Raw genomic sequence first — 27,484 nt, 5'->3', positions numbered from 1 at the left:
TGAATGCATAATGTTCTGGTAGTTAACGGATAAGAGATAATGTTTTTAATCATATTCAAATATAATATCATTTCCTTTGATATTCTTTTATTATGTGATAATTAAAAAATGCAAACCATCATAAAATTCAGTTCAATACCATTTTAATTAATTGTTCAGTTTGGAATTATGTTTAAAAAATATGATGAAGACACAAATGTTAATGGAGGGACAATTTGGATAATTGAAATATCAAAAATTGATACATAAAGTAATAAATTAACACATTTTTATGCTTTTATTAAAATTCATAGCTGACACACTTTCACATCAAAAAACGACCAAGGCCAAAATCATAATTAGGGAATTTGTACTTGTTTGTACTTCTGCTACTATCATGTAAAGACAAGTACTGCACAGGGACTGTTGATATAATGTACATTTTCCAAAAAAAATCACTCACACAGGTAGAACAAAACAAGAAGCCTTAATAACAGCTGAAAGATAAAAAGATCAGAAAAGACAAGCAGCTGAGATAACTATAGAATGAAATCTTTAGATAGAATTTGTCATTATATCATCACAAAAAATAATTATTCACATTTCAGATCAAAACTTTGCTGAACTGTCCAGACATTTAGTTTTAATTATACATGTTGCTTTCTAAGGGACAATTTCAGTAAGCCTGCAGAATATATTTTCATTTAAACAGCTGAAGAAGTTATCGGTAGTTGTAGCTCTCATCGTCATATTCTAACTCATCCTCCTGCTCATCTCCCAGCTGCCCATATCTGAATTTGCGATACACAGTGCCGTCCTGTCCCATGTACACAATATCTTCATCTTCATCATCTTCATCGTCATCATCCTGATTCCCCTTCCGATCGCCGAGGTCCACCAGCTGCGACTCGCGGAACTGTCCAGAACTAGAGCTTGCTTGACCACTGTAGGCAGAGGTGGATGATGATGTGCCTCTGTAGAAGCTGTCTCTGCCACCACCGTTGCCCAGTTTTTCATATCCACGTGGGACAGCAGGCTCAGGCATGGGTCGTTTGGAAAGAGAACGCTTAATGAGGATGATTACAGCAATCGAGGCCAAAACAAGCAGGATGGAGGTGGTGATGAAGAGGGGCAGATTTCCTGTATATTCCTCTTCTTCATGATTACGGAAGGCAAAGTTAGTGCTGAGTACACACTCACCTGTAATAGAAATAAAAGTTTATTTTAAAGCCTCTCACAAAAAAAATCATAAAGACAGGACACCCACACAAAAATCCAAGCCAGGCTCATTAAACATATTTCTGCAAAATACATTACTATGCTTTTAGCAAGTTTTGCAACACTTTTAAAGTGAAATGTCCAGTGAGTGCGTGAGTGAGTTATATGTTTATTCTAAACATAAGCATCAGTCTGGTAAAATTGTATTACTTTGTTTGCTGTATGTCACGAGAGTCTAGTTAGTGGTGCTAAAAGTTTATGTTCTCGCAATTAAAAATAATATACTAACAAACACTACAATAAACCTGAAAGTGAGGGGAAAACATGTTTTCTGAAGCATCCATGCCATTATAGCTTGCTTCTAGAAGTCTTCAAACTCTTTTATCATGACTCAAGGAACTGCAGTTCTGTACCAGGTGAGCTTCTGAGCACGTTTACTACATCAGCAAAGCCATACATATGGAGCTTGTTATGTGATGCATATGACGAAATGTATTAGTTTACAAATTATGCACCATGATGAAAGTGTTCTGAGAACATTGCAAAGGGCTTGTTTCTTGCTTAAACAGGCCAATAAGAGATTAACTACAATTCTTTGTTTTTAGTAAACAAATGGTAATAAAAATATCTACAAATTCATAAAACTGATCTGAGATTAGATAAAAACCTGTGACTTTGGCCACACAAACTGTTTGCAAAGGTTTTGAAGCTTTACAAAGCAGTGTTATGAATCACTAGGTAGAGGCATGTTTTTCCACCGAGCCTATGTTGTCAATTATGTCACTGATCAACCTGTTAGTGCGGGTAATATTTTGAAGAAGAATTGTCACTTAGTCAGAATACCTCTGGTTTCAGTACAGTTACAGCACTCCTGCTGAACTTCAGCTTTGTCTTCCTGTTTTTCGCTGGTGCAGCAGGGCAGACAGCGCCCCTCGGCGGTCAGAATGAACTGTGCCGGGCAGATTGTGCAGTTATGAGGCCCAGGACCTTTGCATTCTAAACAGGACTTATCACATGACACACACTTAAAGCCCTGTTCCTGAAGAGAGATCACAACAGATATCATGTGACAACATTCATATATATATATATATATATATATATATATATATATATATATATATATATATATATATATATATATATGTATATATATGAAAGGTAGAAGTTGATCAGGAAGTAAACATGTTTAAATATAGACTGCACAGGAACCGAAGTTTACCTCAGGCTCAGCGTATTCTCCAGTGATACAGGGTGACTCGCAAACACCCTGTGTGAGTGTATAAGCTGGGTGACATGAGTCACAATCCTCAACACTCTTCCCTGTAAATTGAAATGACATTCCAGCATTTTAGGCTTAAATTATTGAATGGTTCAAAATAGAATTTTAAAGTGTTATATAAAATAGTCATTTGCATAAACCATTTAAAAGTTGATTTAAATGGCAGGTCAACCTGTAATCACCCCTTGTAAAAAAAAAAAACTTTTAAAACTTCTTTTTATGGAAATAATATACTTGTTAGAACATGGTTGTGTGAAAATTGAATGTAATGTTTTCTGAAACTTAAATGCATGTTATTTATTAAATGCAATTAGTTTCAACTATGTCTTGCGGTTAACCCCAATTATCATGTTGGACACAATGGATGCAGTGACATTATTAACAGTAAATGTATTTTTATTTCATCTAAAATAAAACTATGTTGCATTTAGAAAATACAAACCACTGTATCGTACAATTATGATAAAATATACAACAATTCAATTTATAGCAATTTAAAGAAAAAACACACCCAATGCACATCCTTTATTTATCATTTTGTAGAAATAGATGTGAAGTCAATCGCCATCTTACTTCAACCAAAGTAATTTGAATGCACCTGATGTCATAATTACAACTTAAGTTACTTCTTTTGTCTTTGAAATATGGTTAAAATGTACCCACAAATGTTCTGACAAACATATATGGTAAACTGTAATTTCATGGATGTGATGTATTTAAATATATTTGTTATTTCTAAGTTAGCATTCAAAAATACATTTACTTGACAAATATTGTAAATATCGAATAGCAAACTACAGCTAAAATGTATTAAAGCATTATTATTTTATTATCTGCAAGTACAAAATATCCTTTTAAGATCTGAAATAAACTTCAAGTGTATATTCAGTACAGTTAGGCTCACTTCTGTTTCACAAGAGCCTGTTTAGTGTTTTCTGTTTCTGTTTCATACTGTACCTGTGCATGTTCTGCAGCTGAGGTGACAGGCTTCACATGTTTTGTGATGTGCATCATGGTAGTACGCTTCAGGACAGTAAGACACACATCGCCCCTGTTTCCTGATAAACAGCAAGCCCTCTCTGCAGCTCACACACCCTTCGGCACTGGCCTGAAGACACTCTCCACAGCTCTCATGACAACCCTCACACATCCTAGAGACAGCTGAGGCATAGTGACTGGAAAAGATTCAATCAAAAATATTGAAAACAGAAAATGCAATGCAATATCTATTAGAAATTAAAAAGGCCAGTCCAGTATGTCACTGGCCTAATACTAATCGGCCTCGGTGATATAAGACAATGCCGGCATTAAAGTGTTGTAGTTACTTTTATTCAAAGCGACTTACAAATGAGAACAACATAAGTAATCAGATCAACAAGAGAACAACAACAGTATACAAGTGCCATGACACGTCTCAGTTAGTCTAGTACAGAACACATAGCCAGGTTGTTGTTTTTTTTTTTTTAAAGAATATGAACGACAAAAAAAGAAAAGGTAAGAGCTAGTATTAGTTGGTTAAGTGCTGGCGAAAAAGATGAGTCTTTAGATGTTTTTAGTTACCCAGAGCGGCATGTGTCCACACATTCCTTGCCGTCTCTGTAGAGGTGAGCTCTGCAGCTCAGGCACTCGTGGCTGTGCCGCCCCATGCAGGTGAGGCAGTTAGGATGACAGGGCTCACAGCGCTGTGTTTCCCCTCTGAAGTATTCATCTGGACACTGATTCACACAGCTGCCATCTGTGGATCAAGTGGAACCTTTGTTTACACTAAAGCCTATGAAATATTGTTTGAGTCTCAGGAATTCTCAGTATATTTGAACATGTGGAATTACTGTAAACATAAGGCTAAAATAGGTGTTCATTAGAGAATTAACTAAGTTCAATTTAATGTCAGTTTTATAACATTACCATACCATTAATGCAATTATATGGACATCATAAAACAGTGACAACTGAAGTTGATATATTTGGAGTTAAAAAAGCAATTCTGTATTTTGATACTTTGTGTCTTTTTGTTATTGTGGCCAAAATGTCATGTGAATTGTAAACTGATTTTTTTTTTAATGATTGATAATTTATATGATCTAATATCAAGATGCAATTACATGTGTTTCCATCAATGTTTTGGTTATAATAAATGATGAACAATTACCTTATGTTCAAAAGTTAAGCTTCAGTAAGATTTAAAAGTTTCTTATGCTCACTGCATTTATTTGATCAAAAATACAGGGGAACATTATTACACTTTAAAATAACTGTTCCTTTTTTTATTTTTATTTATTATTATTATTATTATTATTATTAGATACATTTAAAATCTAATGTATTCCCTTAATGGCAATTTTCAGCAACCGGTATTCCAGTCTTTGTTGACACACAGTCTTTCAGGAATTATTCCAAAATGCTGATTTGGTTCTCAACAACAATTTTTCTTATTATAAATGCTGTAAACAGATGTGCTACTTAAAAAAATATATTTTTGTGTAAACTGTGATACTTTTTCTTTTCTTTTCATGAAAATCTGATGAATAGAAAGCTCAGAAGAGCATTGTAAACATGGTCGTATAAATCATTTATTAATACTGTGTCCCTGCTGAATAAAAGAATTGACCACTTTACAATATTTATGGCCAATATACTATTGCTAATTCATGGAAAGATTTTGGTGCAATAGTGAAGTACTCAAAGGTGCTCCATCTGTAAAAGTTTCATTTTTAAAAGCTATCACTGGAATAAGCTTAGGACTTTACAATGACCTGGAAAATCTATAATATTAGTTCGTTTTTGTTTCTTTCCACACAAGTCATCTTCCACTTGTGAATCAAGAGCGTATCATGCCTCAATGGCTTGTACTCACTGAGTAGATAGTGGTTCTGGTTGCAGCTGAGGCACTGGTCCTGATGTGGGCCAGAGCACTCGTGGCAATACTTGTGACACAAGTGACATTCTCCATCCTGGTTGCTGTAGTGGTGTGTGGGACATGTGGTGGGTGTAGCACAACGCCCGTGGGCATCTATCGCCAGCCCCTCAGAACAGCTGGTGCAGGATGTGTCGTGAGGACCAGAACAGGTTAAACAGGAACTGTCACAGGCTGCAGAACACCAGCAGAACAAAAAAAGACTTTTCATTAACATTATGTCATCTAGTGACGATATGAAAATTTGAACCCTGTCATTAATATGCATCACCATGCATCATGTCAGTCATTACCAAAAAGTAGTCTTGTCCCTATACCAAAATAATAATTAATTCATTACAAAAATGAAAAAAAAAAACGAATTAATAGCAGATTAAACAAGTACCATAAAAATACATACAACCTTAACCAAGATACAGTGTACTCATATAAACCAATAAAATATAGCAAATCTCGGCTGTGTTTTTGTTTTAATTATTGTAAAATGTAATTATCGCAACTCTTGTATTATCACAACTATTTGTAAATTTGGATGTATATTCCTTCCAACTTTATGTTAAGTGATATACAGCAGGTAAAATGAGTATTGAACACGTCACCATTTTTCTCAGTAAATATATTTCTAAAGTTGGTATTGATTTTAAATTTCCACCAGATGCCGGTAACAACCTAAGTAATCCATGCATACAAAGAGAACAAAACAAATAAGTTCAGAAATGAAGTTATGTGTAATAAAATGGAATGACCAAGGGAAAAAAAACAAAGGAAGGTGCAAAAGGGAATGGAAAGCCAAGACACCAGTTTAAATATATCAGTAATTAGAAACCAATCCTGCCTCTTGTCAGTGGAAATAATATTAGCTGATTAAGTCCCAACACCTACAGTACCAGAATGATCAAGATGAAAGAAGGGTGGACATTTCAGCAAGACAATGATCCCGAACTCAGCCAAGGAAACTCTCAATTGGTTTCAGAAAAAGAAAATTCAGAAAAGCAAAAGCTAATAGAATGGCCCAGCCAATCACTTGACCAGTGATCAGAGTTCATAGAAGAGGCCCACAGAAACTTCAAGAATTGAAGACTCTGTAGAAGAATGGGCCAAAATCCCACCTGAGCAATGCATGCCACTAGTTTCTCCATACAGGAGGCGTCTTGAAGCTGTCATTAAAAACAAAGGCTTTTGTACAAAGTATAAAAAAAAATTCATTAATCCGATACTTTTTTCCCTGTGTCATTGCATTTTATAACACACAACTTCTGAAATAATTAGTTTTTTCATTTGTATGCATGGATTACTTGGGTTGTTACTGATATCTGCAGAAAATTTCATGTCAACAGCACCTTTATAAATATATTTACTGGGAAAAATGGTGTATATTATATAACAAATCTCAACCTTCATGCACACAGATGTAAAATAAAACTTATGTTTGTGTTTATTATTTTAACATATTTGTTGGAAGTCCTATTCCTTTCTTTAGGTGTAATAAAACATAATTCAGTGGAAAACCATGACTAAGTGAACTTTTAATAGTCACAGTAAGGAATTTCATGTAGTCTCACCCATGCATTCTTCGGACCTGCTTTCCCTGTAAGTATGTGCATGGCAGGGGGCTAGACATGCTCCATTGTGCAGTGTGCGGTCAGTGTCAGAGCAGGAATCACAGTTGTTTGGTTCGGGCCCATCACATAACTCACAATCGGCATGGCAACGCTCGCAAATGCCTTGATCCGTGTCCTCAAAAAACCCATCAGGACACACCACTGTACACTGACCCACATGCAGAAAGAAGTCTTCTTTACACTCTAAAGTTAAATGAACAGAAGAAAATGAAATAGGTAATATATTTTACACTGAATGTGAAAATGCTAAGATTGACAAAGTTAGAACTTCTAAATTACTTCAATATATGCAACAGCATGTATTTTGTTTATTTTTCTTTTAGTTTATGAATAAATAAACATTTATATATTTACTTATTGGACATTCCAATGGATTCATTTAGTTTGATTTCTAAAGATTAGTTATAGTTTGAACCAGCACATATGTTTGAGTTCATCACATGTTTATTACAAAATGATGGAGAATGACCAAAGCAACGTCAATATACATTTTATCAAGTCAGGTATTTCTGGGGAATTGAACCCATGACCATGCTTTACTGTTTGTCCTAGAAAAAAGTTTCATTATCAACATGTATGAAAAAAAAGTATTAAACACTTGGTATTAATGCGAATGAGAAAACCACTACATTCTAAGAAAAATTGTTGATAAAATTTAATTTTAAGGCATTAATATGCAAATAAGGTACAAAGGTGTACATGTTGACAGTGACAGCTGTTGTAGAAGTAGAAAAGTGTAGAAGACGGTTTGTAACATAAATAAAAACATCTTTGTACTAGTTATTTTCTTAACGTAAAATATTTTTTCTCTCTCTCTCTCTTTCTCTGCTCTTATTGTATAGCTTTTACTTGTCTTATTTTTAAATTGCTTATCTCTTTGTTCTATTATGTATTCTTGTTTTTCTTTTGTCTTTGTCAAGCACCAATTTAACGAGACAAATTCCTCATACATGTATACATGCAGTACTTGTCAATAAACGTGATTCTGATTCAGAAAACATGCAAAATTGTGATGAATTTCAGTCTCACCTGTACAGAGTCCGTCCTCAGAGCAGATAACACAGCTCTCCGGACACTGCGCACACTCCCTGTTCCTCACTGAGTGTCCAGGCGGACATCTGTCCACACACTCATGTTTGTGGAGCAGTAGCGTCTCCTCACAGCTCAGACAATGTGTCGCATTCTTCTCACAGGACGTACAACCAGATGCACAGCTCTTACACACCTGACCCACAGGATACCCTCTGAACACACATAAACATGCAGATCAGTTAATAGATGTATAAATGTACAAAATATACTACAATTGCCTTGCAGTGTTATTTATTTTATTTTATTTTATTTTACAAAATCCATACTGGGATTGAGACATACTTTTGCTACACAAATGACCAAATCCTTTAAATTATCAATATCATCAAAACTTTGTTAAAAAAGCTGTTGTATAATATCTGAATGATAAATTGATAGTTTATGCTTTTTAGCAAGTAAAAGTCCTTATTTGTTTAAATCAGGGATGCCCAAACTCAGTCCTGGAGTGCCAGTGTCCTGCAGAGTTTAGCTCCAACTTCCCTCAACAAGCCCTGGCTAAACTAAATGTGTGCAAGAAACCTGAAAAAGTGAACCTGAAGGAGAACAGTATATCATTAGTTTTTCATTCCTCTACATCAATGTCTGTAAATGGCTTACCTTGTGCACGTGCGCACACATTGGCCGGCCTGCAAATAAAGAGGGTTTTTACGTGCTGCCTGGCAGCGTGTGCAGAGCTGCTCATCCTGGCACTGGGCACAACCTTGAGGGCAAGTCTCACAGTGCCCACTCTCCTTACTGCCAAAGCTGCCCGTCGGGCATCGTACCACACACATCTGATCTGCATTCAGATATCGACCTAGAAGACAGAGTGGTTACAACACACATAAATATTGTATAATTATCCATTCAACTAACCCTTTATACCACCAACCAAAGATTTTTCCATCCATCATATTCTTCTTTGAGTTGTATTACCTTTTACACAGGTGTTGCATTGATTCTTCGTTTTCCCCCAGCAGGATTCACACGACGAGTGACAGTCCTCACATTCCCCATCATCTGAGAGATGAGAGCAGGAGCACAACTTTAATGACTATGTTTCTTAACACACTTAAGTAAACTTCGTGTACTTTGTAATAATAAAAAATTACAAATATTAAAGTACATTTTATATCTCTATGTTATTGATGTGCTGACTAACATACTAATGCATGTAAAGTTCTTTGCTTTATTTGATAAAACATTTATATTTAATATGTTTAAAATATACCAAATTGCAACGTATTTATTAAAGAACCTACAGTAAAATAACTTTTTCTTGTTAATGAATGAACCAACAGACTCCAATGGTCTAAAGAAAAATGACAGTCAATTAATATATGAATAAACAGATGAATAAATAACAGCTAAGGATTTATTGCAGTCATTTTGTATTCAGTGTTTTTACTTTATAGTCCTAATAAGTTAATTATAACTGATAAAGGTTGCCAAACTAAAACATTCTTATATGATATTACAAATATTTCCTGCTAAGTCATCAGTAGGCTAAGCACTTGAAAAAGTCCATTATATAACAGTGGAATTTAATTCTGAAGCATTGTGGTTAAAAACTCTGTTTTGATTTCAGCAGGATCCTAAAATGAATGAATTCATGCAAATGACTGCAAATTCTCTCCAAATTTCTCCAGAGAAAAGCCTTTGGTAATCTGTGAACTCTTCTTCCTGGAGAGGCAATGCACTGCAGGGTTTAGCTCCAAATCTAATCAAACACACTTTAACTAACTAATTAAGGTCTTCAGCATCACTTTTTCCACAGGCAGGTGTATTAAAGCAGGTTGGAAATAAACTTGCCAAGGAGAGTGGCTCTCTAAGAGCAGTTTTGAAGACCTCTGCAATGCAGTTTCAATGTCTAAGGTTGTTGATACACAGCAACTGTTTCAGCAATTTTGCAGAGCTACTTTTTTAAACAATGTTGCTTAGGCACTTTTCAATTGAGAATAGGTAACAAATTTATATCTGGATACAGTATTTTAGATTGGTCTTGTGCCCTGTGTTTCACCTGGTCATCCACTGATGACAACATTGCTAAAAAAGTTGCTCTTTGTATCATCATCCTGTGCTCAAATATAAGTCTGCAATCAAACATTAAATCTAAAAAAAAAAAAATCAATATGACTGTGATCCTTCATAGAACCAGCAGTTTAGAAAAATATGAGGTCATATTAATATGAGGATCAAATCTAATTCTTCCAAGACCACTTCAATCTGGACTATGATGTAAGATAAAGTTAACATGCTACAAACAAGCAATCTCTAAATAATACATTTTTCCTCTCTGAACTGTTGCTCTTACCAGTGAGGTATGTCTGGGCAGGGCAGACATCCTGTTCAGGCACACATGCCCCATTATCAAGCGTAAATCCATCGCTGCAGCTGTCACAGTCGCTGTCCTCCGGCCCACTGCATGTCCTGCAGTCTGAGTGACATTCCTCACACTCCTGAGAATCTTCATCACCATAGAAGCCACCGGGACATTCCCGCACACACTTCCCATCTGCAGGGTACAGTATAATAAACACATGAAGAATCTTGTCCAGTTGTTTTAGAAAAAGGTTGAAAACCATTACAGTGGAGCATGGCACTAGCAATGACAAGGCCATGGATTTCCTCTGGAATGCATGAACTGATTAAAAAAATATATAGCCTATCATGAATGCTATGCAAGTCATTTGTATAAAAGCATCTACAGAATGCATAAATCTAGATGGTAATGTCCAACCTGACAGGAAGAGGTCAGATTCACACCAGTAGCACTCATCTTCATCACAGCTGACACAGTCATGCTCACAGGAGACACAGCTCATGGTCTCCTCCACTGTGTATGTCTTAGCAGGACAGTGCTTATAGCACCCCTCTTCTAACCTATGCAGAAAGAGCATTTCGGTCACTTCTCAGAATGGCGAACATCTGTAAATTAACTTTCTGAAATGTTCATTCAGTCTTTCCAGCAGATAGTTCTGTTACATCATTTGAAATGTTCCTTACTTGTAATATCCACCAATGCAGGACAGGCAGTGTTTGGGATTATCTGCAAAGTGAAAGAACTATAAATTATGTAGAAATATCTGTCTGGTTAACTCAATACAGTTCATGGTGGAATGTGAAGTCAAAATATTGTCACATCCATTAGCGATATTCTAAAACGTCTTATTTAGATTTACTAAAGAAATTTAGATGGAAATCTGAAGAGCACAATGCAAACAAACACAAACATCAGCCATGTGCTCTAATACAAAACTAACCCAATGCATGTACCTTAAACTGAACAGAACAGAACAGATAGAATGTTGAACTTACAAAGAACACACTTATTACATCCCTCTTCACATGACATGCAGTCATCATATTCTGGGTCTTCCACCTCCCCTAACACACACACACACACACACATAAACACACAAATCAGTTATATACATTGATGTTTGTCCTGGAAGTGCAAAATAATCCCAAAGCCCAGCATCATTAATAACAGACACTGTGCTAAATGTAAGGAACAAAACAAGTGACACTTGAACTGCACAGGAAGGTAAAGTCAGACCTTCACCACACTCCAGTTTGTTACAGACTCCGTCGTTGATGTAGAAGGAGTCCTCACAGGTGATGCAGTGTGTGGCTGAAGAACAGAGTTTGCAGTGTGAAGAACATGGCTCACATGCTTTCAGCACTGTGTGGAAATGAGCCTGAGGACACACTTCCAAACACTCGCCACGGTAGAGGTACCGGTCCACCCCAAACTTGTCTACACCACACACAAACAAAACACATGATACACACAAAATGACCATAACATACACACAGGGACACATACTGTTGGATTGTGAGACCATTGTGATGTTGCTACTCGTATTTTCCTTTTGGTGACTTGAAGCCAGGAATGAAATTGTGGAAATTCAAAAAAGCAAAAGGTAAAAAAAAATAAAAGCTAAGGTCATATTTGCTTTCGCTATTAAATGTGAGGTAGTACCATTGGATTGGATTGTAATTTTTAAATAAACTACAAACTTTACGGTTTCATTTGATTGCCATTAAACAGCAAATGTAAGACTATTGTATTAAGAAGCCCATTTTATTAACATTTGGTGCTTGCATTTGGTTTTCATTCTGGACACTGGATCAAACTCTTATAAATTAGATTAACAGGATTGTGGCACATGCTAATTTAGTTGAGTTACTCGGACAGCAGCCATTTGGACTAAGAGACCTGACCTGTATCACAGCTGGTACAGTTAGCAGGGCCAGCATCCACGCACTGAGCACAAGTGTGATCACAGAGGTGACACTGTCCACTGGATGGGTACTTCCCATCTGAGCAGCTGACCACACACCGGCCTTCATCCAGCCAACTACAGGACAGAGGAAATGCATATAAGTGGCAAATAACTATATAATAAAATGCAATGAAATAATTAAACAAAAATATAATTACAGTAATTAATAATCTTTACTGTTTTTGAAAGTAGTCTATATATATATATATATATATATATATAGAGAGAGAGAGAGAGAGAGAGAGAGAAAGAGAGAGAGAGAGAGAAGGAGAGAGAGAGAGAGAGAGAGAGAGAGAGAGAGAGAGAGAGAGAGAGAGAGAGATTACCAAAAATTATTTTAAAAAAATGTTGCGTAATATAACCAGTCATTGTTGAAATAGTTTCTTACTTTGTGTTGGAGCAGCTGAGACAGTCCACGCTCGTTGGACCTTTACATTTATGACAGGATTCATCACATGGCTGACACTCTCCACTCTCATCCTGATATTCTCCTTTAAACACAAACATAAATCATTATAAAATGGGAAACACTTCATTTAAAGTGTCCTTGTTACACATTACATGTAATTACTATAATAATAACAATGAATTATGCATAATTACATGCAAGTAACCCTAAACCAAACCCTAATCCTAACCCCAACCTTATAGAAAGTACATGTAGTTATTTAATATTACTCAGTACTTAAATGTACTGTATAATTACATAACAAGGACACCTTAAAATAAAGTCTAAAAAATAAACTCTACTTTGTTTCAATATTCTGGTTGGAAAAAACTGATCTTACCATCAACACAGTTGTGGCTGAGAACACACACACCATCCAGAAGTGTGTGTCCATCTACACACTCACTGCAGTTTTTTTTACCTGGCCCGACACAAGCCAGACAACTCGCATCACACCTGCACATATATACACACACTTAAGAACCAAAATACAGGTAAAGGAAATTCTGATAAATGCTGAAAGGATGAGAGGTTGTAGAACACACACCTTTTACAGATGCTCTGAGTGTCTGTGCTGTCAGAGTTCAGATGTACAGCGTAGAAACCTTGACTGCAGGAGGACACACATCTCCAGTTCTCCATCAAGTATCCTTCAGCACAGCGATTACATGACTCTAGACCTGCAGCTGTAGAAAAGACAAGATCCTATCGCATCTACACAAATGCAAACTCAGCTGAAGACACAAAATCTCACAGTCACAAGATCCTGTACCGGAATTTGATCACAATTCTCAACCAAATCTTATTTATATCATATGTATATTATACACTAGGGTTATTTGTTTGATAGTCCAGTGTGATATGTAAACTAAATAATTAGAAACAAATAAAAGAAAGTCTGTAGTTGGAACACAGTATTGGGGAGTAACTATAGATATAGCCTAATGTAAATACGTAATTTAATTACAAAAAAAAATAATAATCTGTAATTAAATTACAGTTATGAAAATGTTAAAGATTACAAAGAGAGTTACATTTGAATATTTTCACATGCGTACAGATTTGACTGATTTCCTTACAAAACTACACTGACTGTAAAACATGACACAGAAGAGGACACATGCTTATTTGATTATTTGTATTTTGTTTATTTGTATGCATTAATTTACTATTATTATTCTTTATTTTTTTTCAAAGGCATTGTTAAGCCAGTGTAGCAATTCAATGATTTGATTTAAAAAAATAGTGTCATAGATATTAAATTATATCTTATGATTTTAAAGCAGTATTTAACCTCAGAATGATCTCAAAGCAAACAAAGTGCTAAAGTCTTCTTTTTTGGTGGCTGTGCTTTCAAAAAAAAAAAAAAATAATAGTATATATATAATATATATTATATACCTAGATATATTATATGAGGAAGTGGCAGACCAATTTAAAAAGTATGATTTGTAGACTTGGAAAAGTCTTTTAAGTAAATAAAATCTTTAAACAAAAATATATTTCCTTATCCATTGAATCACAAACAACTGGAAAAGACATGTTAATGAATTAGTTAAAAAAGTGGGAACCCTAAAGAACATAAAAACTTCTAAAACTTCTGGAATCTTGGAATGTAAATAAATGACATAGAAGTAGATTTAAATAATATATTAAAATAAGTTTGGAAAACAAAACCAAGTCTGTGAAGCCTTTGAATATTGTTGTGGAGAATGTTGCGGGGCCTTAGAGCCAAAAAGGTTGAGAACCACTGTTCTAGTGTTGGACCCAGGCATGTTGATGTCATTAACAGTGTAGTGGATTTTTGTGGATTGTACCAGCACATGTAGCACAGGCTGGGTGGCAGGGCTCACATGAGTCCTCCGGCTCACTGTAGTAACGGCCCACCTCACAACTCTTCTGACATCTGTTCCCCACCAGACTGAAAGAGACAGTCATCTTGCATTACAATGAAAAGACTTGGCTACATTTTGTCATGAAATTCAAGTATTTGATTAAACTCTTACCTTGTGCCATCAGAGCACTCTGTGCAAATGGAGGCTGATGTACATTTCATACAGTTCTCAATACCACACTTCCTACACACGTTTTCCTCTGCATGGCAAAGACATTAATAACACAAAATTACTCAAAGGCCTATCAACACTGAAAGTTAAGTTTAAAATACATCTATGTGCTTTGGACCAATTGCGATGTTGTGGCTGGGGTTTCAAATCTATTGGCTATAAACTAAAAAAAGAACATATTGTTCAGTGGAAAGGATTCATGGATATAAGGTTTCTCATGGAACCACAGATGTCAATAAAGAACCTTTATTTTTTAGAAGTATTTCCTTTGAGTAACTGGCTTGTTTTGGTGGCATCACACTTACCATGGTTAAGATAGTAGCCATCCTCACAGTTGGTCACACAGTTGTTCTTTTCCTCATTCAGATGATAGCCAGATTTACAGGCTGTGCACTGATCACTGCGGCTGCCCAAACATGACTTGCAGGAGGAGTAACACTTTTTACACCTCTTCTTATCCCCCCAGTACCCACTCGGACAGTCAGACACACAGGTCCTGAAAAATTGTGTAGTATTATCAGAAAGAGGAAAGAGAAGACAGTGAGAGAGGGAGAAGAAAGTACAGAAGTAAAATCTTCTCACCTTGTGTTATTTTTGAACTTTAGGAAAAAGTGCAAGCAGGAGACACATTGATGGGGTCCAGGTCCTTCACAACCATCCTCACTACATTCTGGGTCACAAGAGCCTTTTATCGAGGAGAGGGAAAATGAAAATGTTTCCCAATACATAAAAGAATTATATATTTAAAATAGCACTAAGAAGTGCCCAGTACACTAGCATATTTGTATTATTCATTTGCACGCTTTGATAATGATAATCAAAGATGGGAAATTATAGCCCACTAAAAAATATATAGGCTAAATGACATTGCATTAGAAAATAATATATCTAACCAACTGGCATTTCTTTGAAAGGAAAATAGCACAAGCACACTATAACTGTGACCCAGTTAGTAAAAAGTCTTTGAAATAGGGCTTGAATGGCCTTTGCATACCATACATTAAATATACACTGAACATTATAATAATTTATTTTTTATTTAAATGAAATTATGTACATTTGTTTGGCTTATAAAGGTAAATCACCATTGTACTCCTCTGTGGTGTCATCTTCAGGCAGCAGCTGGACAGAGCGGGGCTGCTCGTGACGACTGTACGGATGTGTGGATGTTCCATAAAGCACCAGAGACCATTCTACCAGTTTCCCTAATGTAAACAACAAAGAAGGAAAAGCATTTTACTGTATATTCTATTGCAGGTGTATTTGACCTTTTGTACATATACCATGGATGTTACATTTAAATCAACTTATATCTTGAAGTTGGAGTACCAATTAAATGGTATTACATCAGGGGTGTCAAACTCAATTCCTGGAGGGCCGGAGCCCTTTTGTTCAGAGTATTTTGTTCCAACCTTGCTTCAAAACACATACCTTGCATTTTTTACAAATAAGCCTGAACGGCTTGATTAGTTGGATCAGGTGTGTTTAATTACAGTTCAATCTAAACTATGCAGGGCTCTGGCCCTCCAGGAAGTGAGTTTGACACCTCTGTATTACATGGATATGGTAGTCATATACAGTATACAGTATCATAGAACTATAAAGTTAGTACTAGGTGGTGCAAGCACCAAAAAAAAAAATAATAAAAAAAATGAATAAAAGTTGTTCTTTGGGGTGGTTGAAGTGCTATATAGCACCACTGCCATACAAAACAAACCCATTAAGCACCTAGAATGTTTTTTTCTGATGATAACGTTCTCAACCTTCTTGCCCCCAAGACCCCCTATAAGGAATTCCAGGGCCCCTACACAAGACCCTTAGAAAAGCATAAAAGTGATTTAAAATAGTTTTTTTCCATTGTAATAAATTCCCTTTCATAGCAAACATATAAGAGTGGAGTAACATGTATAAAATCAACCAAGGAGAGTGGGGTTCCTCTTCTGGTTCTACATAGAACCATTTGACAAAGTTCCCGTATAGCGCCTTTAACGATAGGTGCAATATACTGTAACACTTAAAGTGGTTCCCCTTTGATTATATACAAGCCAATAAACCACTTTAAATCCTATGTAGCATAATTTTTGTTTAGAGTGTGGGTACCTTGTTTTCGGCTGTTTCTTTGTGTAGATGGCGAGTCCCTGATGTCCAGGATCCAGTCTCCTGCTGGTCTTTCACCCCAGCAGTGAGTGGTCATGAATTCCCACTTAAGGAAACCCTCATTGGAGTGGTCATTTGGTCTGAAAGGAAATAGCACCAGAATTATTGATGCCAGTTTATCCCAAAGAATCAGTGGGAAAAAATGTGCATTTGGTGATGTTATCTGATATTTATATGGCCAAGTAAGATGAAATTCTGATAACTTGAAATATTAATCGATGAAACCTTTACAAAAGGATAACAGATTAAATTTGTATACTGTAAATATTAGTTGTCACATGTCACCCCATATAATAATGTATGTCTTAGTAAGATGAGATTGTAATGCTTAGTTTTATGTTCACAAGCTCTGTAGTTTTTATTATGTTTAGATTTTATGATTGAGATATCTAAGAGAGCCTGATCTATCATGTTTGATTCTCATTTAAAACAAAATTTCTCTTAAAAAATTACAATCAAGTAAACCTAGTTTGCTTCAGTCCAGTAAGTATTCTTCTTGAAATATTACCATATTACATATTACATATATATAAAATACATAAAACAATTAATTCTACTAAAAAGGCCTTTTACCTGCTAAACAAATAATAATTTAGAGGCCTCAGAAATGTCATCAAATATGACATAGAAGGCTTTGAAGGGTGAATAATGTACTGTATTTCAATAAATAGTTATTATTTTAATTCCAGCATATCAGAAACTAGCTCAGTATATTTGTACCTGTTTGTGAGAAGCTGAGATCTGGTTCCAGAGGGTGATGTCAGTGTGACTGACAGGTCTCCACGATGATGATGTGTGATTGTGACACGTACAACCACATGCTCCAGATAAACCACCCGCTGCAGACGCTGAGAAGAGCAGCCTGAGGACTTAAACACTGATCTCAGCACCCTCTCTGTACTGATGAACCTGAGATAAAAAAAAATACCATGGTATTACTATGATATTCTTTGACATATTTTGGAGGACCATGTCAATACCGTGCTATAAGAATATGGTAATTAAATACCATAGTATATGTGACTAAACCATGGTACCAAGTGCTAAAGAGCATAAAGTTTAGCAAACATTTACCTTGCAGTCTGGACTATGTTTTCCTCACACACATGTTGAGGAGGCACCTGCTTCCAGGTCTCTGCTTCCTTCACCATGGCTTCAGCATCCATCAGACCAAACCCATAAAGGTGACTTACTGAACAACAGCAAGCAATCAAACAGTTTATTACATACTGCTTGTGAGATAAAGCTTTACTTTACATGCAATATTCAATGATTACTGATTGCATAAATGTACAGTATGTACTACTTAAAGTATGCTGTAACCACACCATTCTTTCCTAAAATTATATTTAATTAATTTGTGTTTATATATATACAGGTGCATCTCAATAAATTAGAATGTCGTGGAAAAGTTCATTTATTACAGTAATTCAACTCAAATTGTGAAACTCGTGTATTAAATAAATTCAGTGCACACAGACTGAAGTAGTTCAGGTCTTTCGTTCTTTTAATTGGGATAATTTTTGGCTCACATTTAACAAAAACCCACCAATTCACTATCTCAACAAATTACAATATGGTGACATGCCAGACAGCAAATCAACTCAAAACACCTGCAAAGGTTTCCTGAGCCTTCAAAATGGTCTCTCAGTTTGGTTCACTAGACTACACAATCATGGAGAAGTCTACTGATCTGACAGTTGTCCAGAAGACAATCATTGATACCCTTCACAAGGAGGGTAAGCCACAAACATTCATTGCCAAAGAAGCTGGTTGTTCACAGAGTGCTGTATCCAAGCATGTTAACAGAAAGTTGAGTGGAAGGAAAAAGTGTGGAAGATATTGATTCAAGAATTTCAGTGAACTTTGCAAAGAATGGACTGAGGCTGGGGTCAAGGCATACAGACTTGTCGTGGAATTTGGTTACAGTTGTCGTATTCCTCTTGTTAAGCCACTCCTGAATCACAGACAATGTCAGAGGCATCTTACCTGGGCTAATGAGAAGAAGAATTTGACTGTTGCCCAGAAGTCCAAAGTTCTCTTTTCAGATGAGAGCAAGTTTTGTATTTCATTTGGAAACCAAGTTCCTAGAGTCTGGAGGAAGGGTGGAGAAGCTCAAAGCCCAATTTGCTTGAAGTCCAGTGTTAAGTTTTCACAGTCTGTGTTGATTTGGGTCATCTGCTGGTGTTGGTCCTCTGTGTTTTTGAAAACCAAAGTCACTGCAACCGTTTACCAAGAAATTTTGGAGAACTTCATGCTTCATTCTGCTGAACAGCTTTCTGAAGATGCTGATTTCATTATCCAGTAGGATTTGGCACCTGCCCACACTGCCAAAAGCACCAAAACTTGGTTAAATGACCATAGTGATGGTGTCTTTGACTGGCCAGCAAACTCACCAGACCTGAACCCCATAGAGAATCTATAGGGTATTGTAAAGAGGAAAATGAGAAACAAGAGACCAAAAAATGCAGATGAGCTGAAGACCACTGTCAAATAAACCTGGGCTTCCATACCACCTCAACAGTACCACAAACTGATCACCTCCTTGCCACGCCGAGTTGAGGCAGTAATTAAAGCAAAAGGAGCCCCTACCAAGTATTGAGTACATGTACAGTATATAAAGGCCAACAATTCACTAAAAATGTTTTTTTTTTTTTTAATTGGTCTAATTTGTTGAGATTGGTGGGTTTTTGTTAAATGTGAGCCAAAATCATCACAATTAAAAGAACCAAAGACTTAAACTACTTTAGTCTGTGTGCACTGAAATTATTTAATACACCAGTTTCAGAATTTGAGTTGAATTACTGAAATAAATGAACTTTTCCACAACATTCTAATTTATTAAGATGCACCTGTGTGTGTGTGTGTGTGTGTGTGTATATATATTACTATTGATTTCACTATAAATATATTAGAAGAATGATGGTTAATATGTTTTAAAAGTAGTACAGTAGAAAATATCTATAAATTAGATCAGATGTGTAATCTTGATGATGATGTGATACTAAATTGTATAATAAGATTTTTTTCTCGAAGGATTCTGCTTTCAAGTGTTTTTTTTTGTGTGTTTTTTTGACAAAGATTAGTTTTTAATCTAAAATAAACACATGCTGAATAATATATCATAAGTGACATTTCGAGGCTCATTTTACCATCATAACCAGCTCCATTGCTCTGCCAGTCTGACGCACTCAGGTGACCACGGCGTGAAGTTTTCACCACAATGTGCTGAACATCTCTCCAGGTCAAAGCTGGACTGAGCATGAAAAAACAAAGACATGAGGTTATTCATCAAATGCTCAACAGGGATGGAAGGAAATATTTTATCCTACAGCATGATTTGCTCAATAAGACCTGTACTGTATGTGAAACTTACAGATGACAGACTTGCCAGTTGGCAGATCTTCAGGCTCACAGATCATCAGATGTGATTTGACCACAAAGCACTGACCAGATCTAACAGATAGATGATCACATCTAACAGAAAGAGCACAAATAAACCATAATCGCTTACTTTGCCTCCAGTGTGAGGGCGATGATTCCTGCAGCCATGGGGGCTGATGCTGAAGTGCCGGAGTGCTCATCAGTGCAACGCTGTCTTAAATCTGTTGTCACCTGAAAGCACACGAATGTATGGAGCTGGTGAGGAAAAAACAACAATTTCTTACAAAGAATCAAATAAACACACACTGAGTGACTCACAACGCCTAAGCTGTGACTGTCTCCACTGCTATAAGTTGTGGCCAGAGTAGAGGAGCACTCCTCCAGGTACCACGGCTTTCGGCCGCTCTGAGTGGTGCTGCCTACTGAGATGGTGTAAATGCTGTTGGTGTAACCATCACATGAACAGTGGTCTTTATTCTGCCCACCATTTCCTGATGCCCACACAAAGATGGAACCAAGGCCCTTTCTACCCTGAGAAGCAAAGAAGAATGTGTGGATGATTACCTTTTAGTTACGTTATTTATAGCAGTAATTTTACTTGTAACATCTAAAGGAATTGCTCATTATAAAAAAAAAAAAAAAAAAAAAAAAAAATCTGAAGGATGTGAGGTAAAATATTAACAGGAGATTTTGCATGTCAGGTGGCCTTAGACATTCAAATGTATTAGTTTTTCTCAAATTATAATTATAGTATTTTTCATATAATAGCAAAAGATATTTAATTGTTGCCAAAAACAAAAACATTTATATAAACTAAAAATAGTATTAATCATAAAGACCATATACCATACATAATATATTTTCTTTAGACAAAAGAAAATATGTTACTAAATGCAGGTAATTTTTTTGGGCTTTTACTGTACAACTTAATTTCACCATAAACAAAAGAGACAATACTGTACAAAAGAGATATACTGTTCAAAGACCTGAAAGTAAAAGTTTAACAACAAACAAAACATTTTGTTAGTAAAAAAAAGTGAAAGTGACATACAGCCAACTATGGTGACCCATACTTAGAATTCATGCTCTGCGTTTAACCCATCCAAAGTGCACACACACAGCACTGAACACATAAACCGTGAACACACACCCGGAGCAGTGGGAAGCCATTTATGCTGCGGCTGTTGGGGGTCGGGTGCCTTGCTCAAGGGCAACTCAGTCATGGTATTGCCTGCCCCGAGACTCGAACCCACAACCTTAGGTTAGGAGTCAAACTCTCTAACCACTAGGCCTGTTAAATGTATTTTATGCTTGTTATAAATTACTTAACATAATGCTTACTTTCATTATAAAAAGAAAAAACTAAAAAAAATTATAATTTTCTGCTAAACCAATATAGAAATGTGCATCATTAAATTACACTTTTGTTTAATTTTTTGTGTATTCAGTAAATGTAAATATGTAATTAAACACATATTTAAGAACATTGCACCCTTGTGTTAATTTGATTAGATTGTGATTGCAATGACTTAACTAAAATGATGGATGAAATTTTACAAATGGTCTAAAATGAGGGAACAAACTGTCCTCCAGTACTCATCAGATCCATCCACATAAAACAGCAGAGCAGAAGCACAACTTATGCAATCACCAAAACAATGTGCCTCTGCAAATAATTTAAAGCCATATCAGAAGTAAAACTCAAATGGGTCAAAGTTACCGGGAACACTTTAGAATAAGGTTCCATTAGTTAATGTTAGTTAATGTATTAATTAACATGAACAAACAAGGAATAATACATTTATTACTGTATTTATTCATCTTCGTTAATGTTAGTTAATGAAAATACAGTTATTCATTGTTAGTTCATGGTAATTCACAGTGCATTAACTAATGTTAACAAGCACAACTTTTGATTTAAATAATGCATTAGTAAATGTTGAAATTAACATGAACTAAGACTTATAAATGCTGTAGAAGGATTGTTCTTACTTAGTTCATGTTAACGAAAGTAGTTAACTAACATTAACTAATGGAACCTTATTCTAAAGTGTTACCAAGTTACATCTAGGTTTAAGTGCAATAGCAAAGTAATGATACTTTATTACTTTCCAAAGCTGGTCAACTGGAGTCTAGTATTGGCCTTTGGGTCTTGTAAAGTCTGGTCTTGACTCAGACTGCCCTATAATGCACACAGACACACAAACACACACTAACTTTGCGGATGCCATTTTCGAGAGCTAGCCTTGCAAGAGGACCGGGGCCATCTACTGTTCTGCCATCATCATCTGGACCCCAGCTAGAGCTGTAGATGTCAATATACTGCTGTTTCAGACTGAGGGATTGGGCTTCCACCATATCAGTCATATCGCCGTCAAGCATGCGCACACCTACATGTACATAGAAGGGAAATTGGGAAACACAGCTTTATAGATATCAATAATATTACATACTGTACTAGTAACAGTTTATTGTGGCATGAAGCACAACAACAGGCAGTTTACCAAACATAGCCATAGAGACATATCACGTATGCAAACATAAACAAACACTTCTTATAACTTACCACCAATTTTCGCATTGTAGGCAATTCCGACAATGCAGAGGGAATTGTTTGCAGAGGCAGCCACCACACCAGCACATCTGGTCCCATGTCTTTTGTGAAATCACAAAGAAAAGAAAACCCTCATATTTGTCTGGAGCACTTACTGTAATTATATTATGCATTTTAAAATCCAAATATGTGGAGAGTGAGTGAGAGGGAAATGAACTGACTTATTTTCATTGGTTGCATCATAACGTGGTGTTGGATCGGGATCATTGTCATTAACATCATAGCTGGCTCGTGCATCCTTAGAAAGATAGAATGACACATTAAAGGGACATTTTGCCCACAGAACGAACATTCTGTCATCATTTCCACTCTCCACTTGCTCAAAACCTGTAAGAGTTTCTTGCCTCTGATGAACACAAAAGAACATATTTTGAGTAATGTTGATTCTCATTGAAGAACCAAGCAGTTCCATTGTCAGTAGCCATAGACCCCCCCCCCCCTCCCATGGAAGTCAATGGCTACCATTAACTGTTTGGTTACCAGCATCCTTCAGAATATTTTCTTTTGTGCTCAAAAGCTGAACAACAATCATACAGGTGTGGAACAAAGTGAGATTAAGCATTTTTTTTTGGGGGGGGGGGGGGACTATCCCTTTAATAATGTCTGTTATAGACAATATTTTAATAGTCCTTCATATTTTTCATATCCTACTCACAATTTTAAAAGTGAATTGAAGTGAAGTGAAGTTAAATCTATAAAATAAAAAACTGACGGACCAATATGGGGGCCTGGCTGATTATTCACATAGATCACTGAGATCATTGACAAGTAACAATTTCAACTTGGCTGATTACTAGAAAATAAACCACCAGGTTCATCAATGGATAATCTTTTTATGTTTTAGTGCATATAATAATTTATACAATATTATAAACATACAGTATATCAGATTAAATCAGCCACCCTTCACTTTAGTTTTTAAATGCAAATAATATACACAGCTCAATTTATTTCCATTATTTTCAGATTTCTTTATGCAAATCTCTCTCTTTTTTTCATGAACTTACATAGTTCTGTTTTAGATCTGGATGCTGTCTTTCTATACCATCATCCAGAATGGAAACAACAACCCCTTTCCCAGTGTAGCCCCTGCGCCAGGCGGCCTGGATGTTCATGTCGGTCAAGCAGTTGTGATCGCAGTGCTATGAAAGAGAAGGAAGATATATGACATTTTATTACATTTTAGTAAAGGTAATAAAAGGTATTTGCAAGGGATATTTCAATATGATATAAAACATTTTGTGGAAACAATTTGTTCAACTTAATAATGTCTTTTAACAGAATATCAAATTTCTGATTGTAATGTGTTGCATACTAACAATGTACCACATGCTGTCCCATTTAGGGTCATTGAAGCTGGTGACGAGGGTTTGGTCCATTGTGTTGGTTCTTTTAACTCTCTTCTGAACCATCTGTTGCTGGATCCACTTCACCTTTAGCATTAGAACATATTTGTGATGTGCTGCTGACAACATATCATGCTTCACAAACAACAATGAATTAAATGAAATATTCATTAAGAGCAATTATCAATGTCAAGTTTAAGGAATCATCTGTGTGGTTTTTGCTGTACCATCTTAATCTGTTTTGGTAAGTGTGTGTGGTGTTTTTGGGTGGTGTAGTCTAACTTATTAACTATTCAGTGGTGTCTCAGTGACTGATGGTATATGATCCTTGTACCTTGTTCTCTGTGGTGATGAGAATGTGCTTTCCTCTGCTTTTAATTGTGGACCGTTTGATGATTCCACTTTGATGGAACTGGTAATGGTCCACTAGCCCACCAATCTGCAGCGGAACGAGGGGAAGAAGATGGTTTTATATATACAGCCACTGCTGAAGTGTGACTGACAGAGATATAAATTATGTATTCATCCCTGACGTATGCCTTTGAAACAACAAAAGGGTTATCCTACACCGCTGCTAGACTTACCATCAGAGGCAACCTGAGCTAGCACTGCACGATTCAGCTGAGCTTAAACTTTGGCTGCTGATTACTCTTTGACACCCTCTGCCTTGACATTATGATGTTGGCCGAAGCCATACCAGATTTAACCGGAACTTAACAGCCCCACTGTAGAGGAAGTCAGCATCTTACATGGTAGCAAAGATAACGTGTGCAATTAGACAAAGCAAAATAAACTGTCTAATCAAATTCAAACTGGCTTATACTACGTGAATATTCCATGCTCTACTGACAACATTTTCAGAACTCTATATATTTATAAATATAGTGTAGGAACATCTACAAGCAATATGAATGCTCCTGAGCTACTTTAAACTTTTCCAGAAAGTTTTTATTTTTAACAAGTTTCCAAAGATGTTAAAAACATTATTATTATTATTATTTTTTTCTTTGCCTTTGTTGTGTATGGAGCATAGACTGATGGGGAATGAAAAATAATTTAAAGCAGGTTAACATAAAGCAGCAACATAATAAAACATGAAAAAATAAAGGGGTATGAATACTTTCACAAGGCAATGCATGTATATGCCATTATATAAATTTGATAAATGTAATTTCTGTCAATGGCAAAGCTGATTTGACTATCTCAAATGTCACTAAATCATTACAAAATTATTCTAATATGCTTATTTTGGTGCATTTTCTTAATATATTCAATGCTTAATATTTTTTGTAGAAACCATTATACATACTTTTTAAAATTGTATTAACTATCACTGATCAAGTTAATGTGCCATTTCTGAATTAGAAAAAAATAAGAAATGTAAATAATGTAAAAAATAAATAATTAAATAAAAGTCTTACTGAGTCCAAACATTTGAACTGTAGTGTGTATATTGACAGTTTTACACTTTGGGTCAGATGTACTGTATAATGTGTAGTTTCATAATTTAGATTACTTCGATTGCATTCTTACTGTATATCCACACACCTTTGTTCCTATTTTATTTGTTGTAAACCTCAAATATTCAATTATATTAAAATAACTTAAAAATGTATTTGTACTGTAATTTCCTTACTTATTTTCTCTTCTAGGAGACAAAAGAAAGTGTGCCTGTTGGTTAACTAACTGAAGTAGGGTATAAGATGCCATGGAGGTTAGGAGCTCGTCTTGCATGGTTAAACACATTTATTATACAAGAGCCAGTGACCCAGAGACATGGGCTCGGTAAGAATGAAAGACTCATTTGAAAGAATTCTAGGAACAGTCTTTGGGTTTATTTTTTACAAAGAATGTAATTTACTCATAAGAATGAGTTGGTCTTAAGTTTTATCCTAGCAGTAATTGGACCTGGTGAAACATCATTTCCCACTTTCAATGACAATAAGTCAAGCTTGAATAGAATAAAATTTCAATTTTCAGTTTATTCAGTTTATTTATTAAGCACAACTAAACAAAACTACTGTTGACCAGTGTGGCGTACAAATTAACCAGCCACAAACAAAATTAAAAACAAAGACAAGGTTAATAAATAAAATGGCAAGACACAGGGCAGAGCAATGCAAATCATGAATAATAAGCCAGGTCAAATGAAAATGTTTTTAAACAGGGGCAGTTCTGATTTCTGTAGGAAGACTATTCCAAAGTCTCGAAGCAACTACGGCGAATTCCTTCTCACCCCTAGACTTGAGTCTGGATCTAGGAACCACTAAGAGCCTTAAGTTGGCAAACCTGAGAGCTCTTGCAGGTTGGTGGACTATCAACAGGTCTGAGAGGTAAGAAGGTGCTAAACTATTTAAAGACTTAAAAACCAATAAGAGCACTTTAAAATTAATCCTGAAGCGCACAGGTAACCAAGGCAACGGCTGCAGGACAGGAGTGATTTCCTCACACTTTCAAACTACCGTCAGGAATCGGCAGCCGCATTTTGAACCTGTTCATTAAAGGGGTTTGAAAATGATTTGAAAATGTAATGCTTTTCAAAGTACCATGGCATTACCAACTGTGACCATCACTGTATCATAATCAATAGTTGCCAGTTCCAATTTTGGGATCATACAAAAAAACAAAAAAACAAAAAAAAAACAGGAGATGTGCCTTTGAGGTACAGTACATACTGTAGTAAGTATTTCAATAAGGAAAACACACATTTTAAATAATAAATTCAAAGTTTAAAAATTTAGATAATACCCAGTTTATCTTGTAAAAAGTTAGACATATTTTATCAGATGTTACCTAACGAAACATACTTAAATGGCAATACATTTCTGTTAAGGGACTTACCTGGCCCATGTTCACAAATCCGTACTTTCCTGCAATAAGATCAGCAGCATCAGGACCTCCAGTTATTTTAATTGCCCAGCGGTTTGTGTAGATTTTTGTCTGGACAAATTGTAGCCCAATCCCAAGTAAAAAAGCATATGGAAAAAGTGCTGTGGGAAACATCTTCAGATGGTTATGCTCTCTGCTTCATGCAGAAATAGTGGTCTAAAAGCTCTTCATTGAAAAGTTCTCATTAAAAGGTCGCTTGGACTGT

The 27,484-nt window shown here is 35.8% G+C and overlaps 1 protein-coding gene across 1 annotated transcript; it reads right to left on the bottom strand.

The window, feature by feature from the left end:
• Window positions 1-262: 262 nt before the first annotated feature.
• Window positions 263-27,484, bottom strand: pcsk5a (proprotein convertase subtilisin/kexin type 5a). Its single transcript, XM_052557111.1, has 37 exons — window positions 27,232-27,484; window positions 24,725-24,829; window positions 24,364-24,477; window positions 24,052-24,186; window positions 23,206-23,282; window positions 22,997-23,085; window positions 22,648-22,820; window positions 20,749-20,961; window positions 20,561-20,661; window positions 20,199-20,302; window positions 18,121-18,238; window positions 17,767-17,955; window positions 16,990-17,126; window positions 15,975-16,094; window positions 15,472-15,574; window positions 15,195-15,385; window positions 14,830-14,917; window positions 14,641-14,744; window positions 13,371-13,509; window positions 13,164-13,279; window positions 12,764-12,866; window positions 12,314-12,450; window positions 11,646-11,846; window positions 11,405-11,473; window positions 11,093-11,135; window positions 10,827-10,969; window positions 10,401-10,601; window positions 9,023-9,106; window positions 8,705-8,903; window positions 8,045-8,259; window positions 6,956-7,198; window positions 5,334-5,567; window positions 4,040-4,214; window positions 3,437-3,654; window positions 2,420-2,520; window positions 2,041-2,236; window positions 263-1,179 (listed from the first exon to the last, which is right to left on the bottom strand). The coding sequence occupies exons 1-37, from the start codon at window positions 27,391-27,393 to the stop codon at window positions 701-703; spliced, it is 5,619 nt and encodes a 1,872-aa protein (XP_052413071.1). The 5' UTR covers window positions 27,394-27,484; the 3' UTR covers window positions 263-700.

The sequence above is a fragment of the Carassius gibelio genome, chromosome B5 (genome assembly GCF_023724105.1).
Source record: "Carassius gibelio isolate Cgi1373 ecotype wild population from Czech Republic chromosome B5, carGib1.2-hapl.c, whole genome shotgun sequence".
NCBI lineage: Eukaryota > Metazoa > Chordata > Actinopteri > Cypriniformes > Cyprinidae > Carassius > Carassius gibelio.
Note: the sequence above shows the minus strand (reverse complement) of the source record. Positions and strands in the feature narration are given on the sequence as shown.

Coding starts and splice junctions, on each gene's coding strand:
- pcsk5a (XM_052557111.1), bottom strand. CDS start 27,393: ATGTTTCCCACAGCACTTTTTCCATATGCTTTTTTACTTGGGATTGGG. Junction 24,478..24,724: donor TCATCACCACAGAGAACAAG/GTACAAGGATCA, acceptor CTAATGCTAAAG/GTGAAGTGGATCCAGCAACA. Junction 2,521..3,436: donor CAGCTGCAGAACATGCACAG/GTACAGTATGAA, acceptor TTCAATTTACAG/GGAAGAGTGTTGAGGATTGT.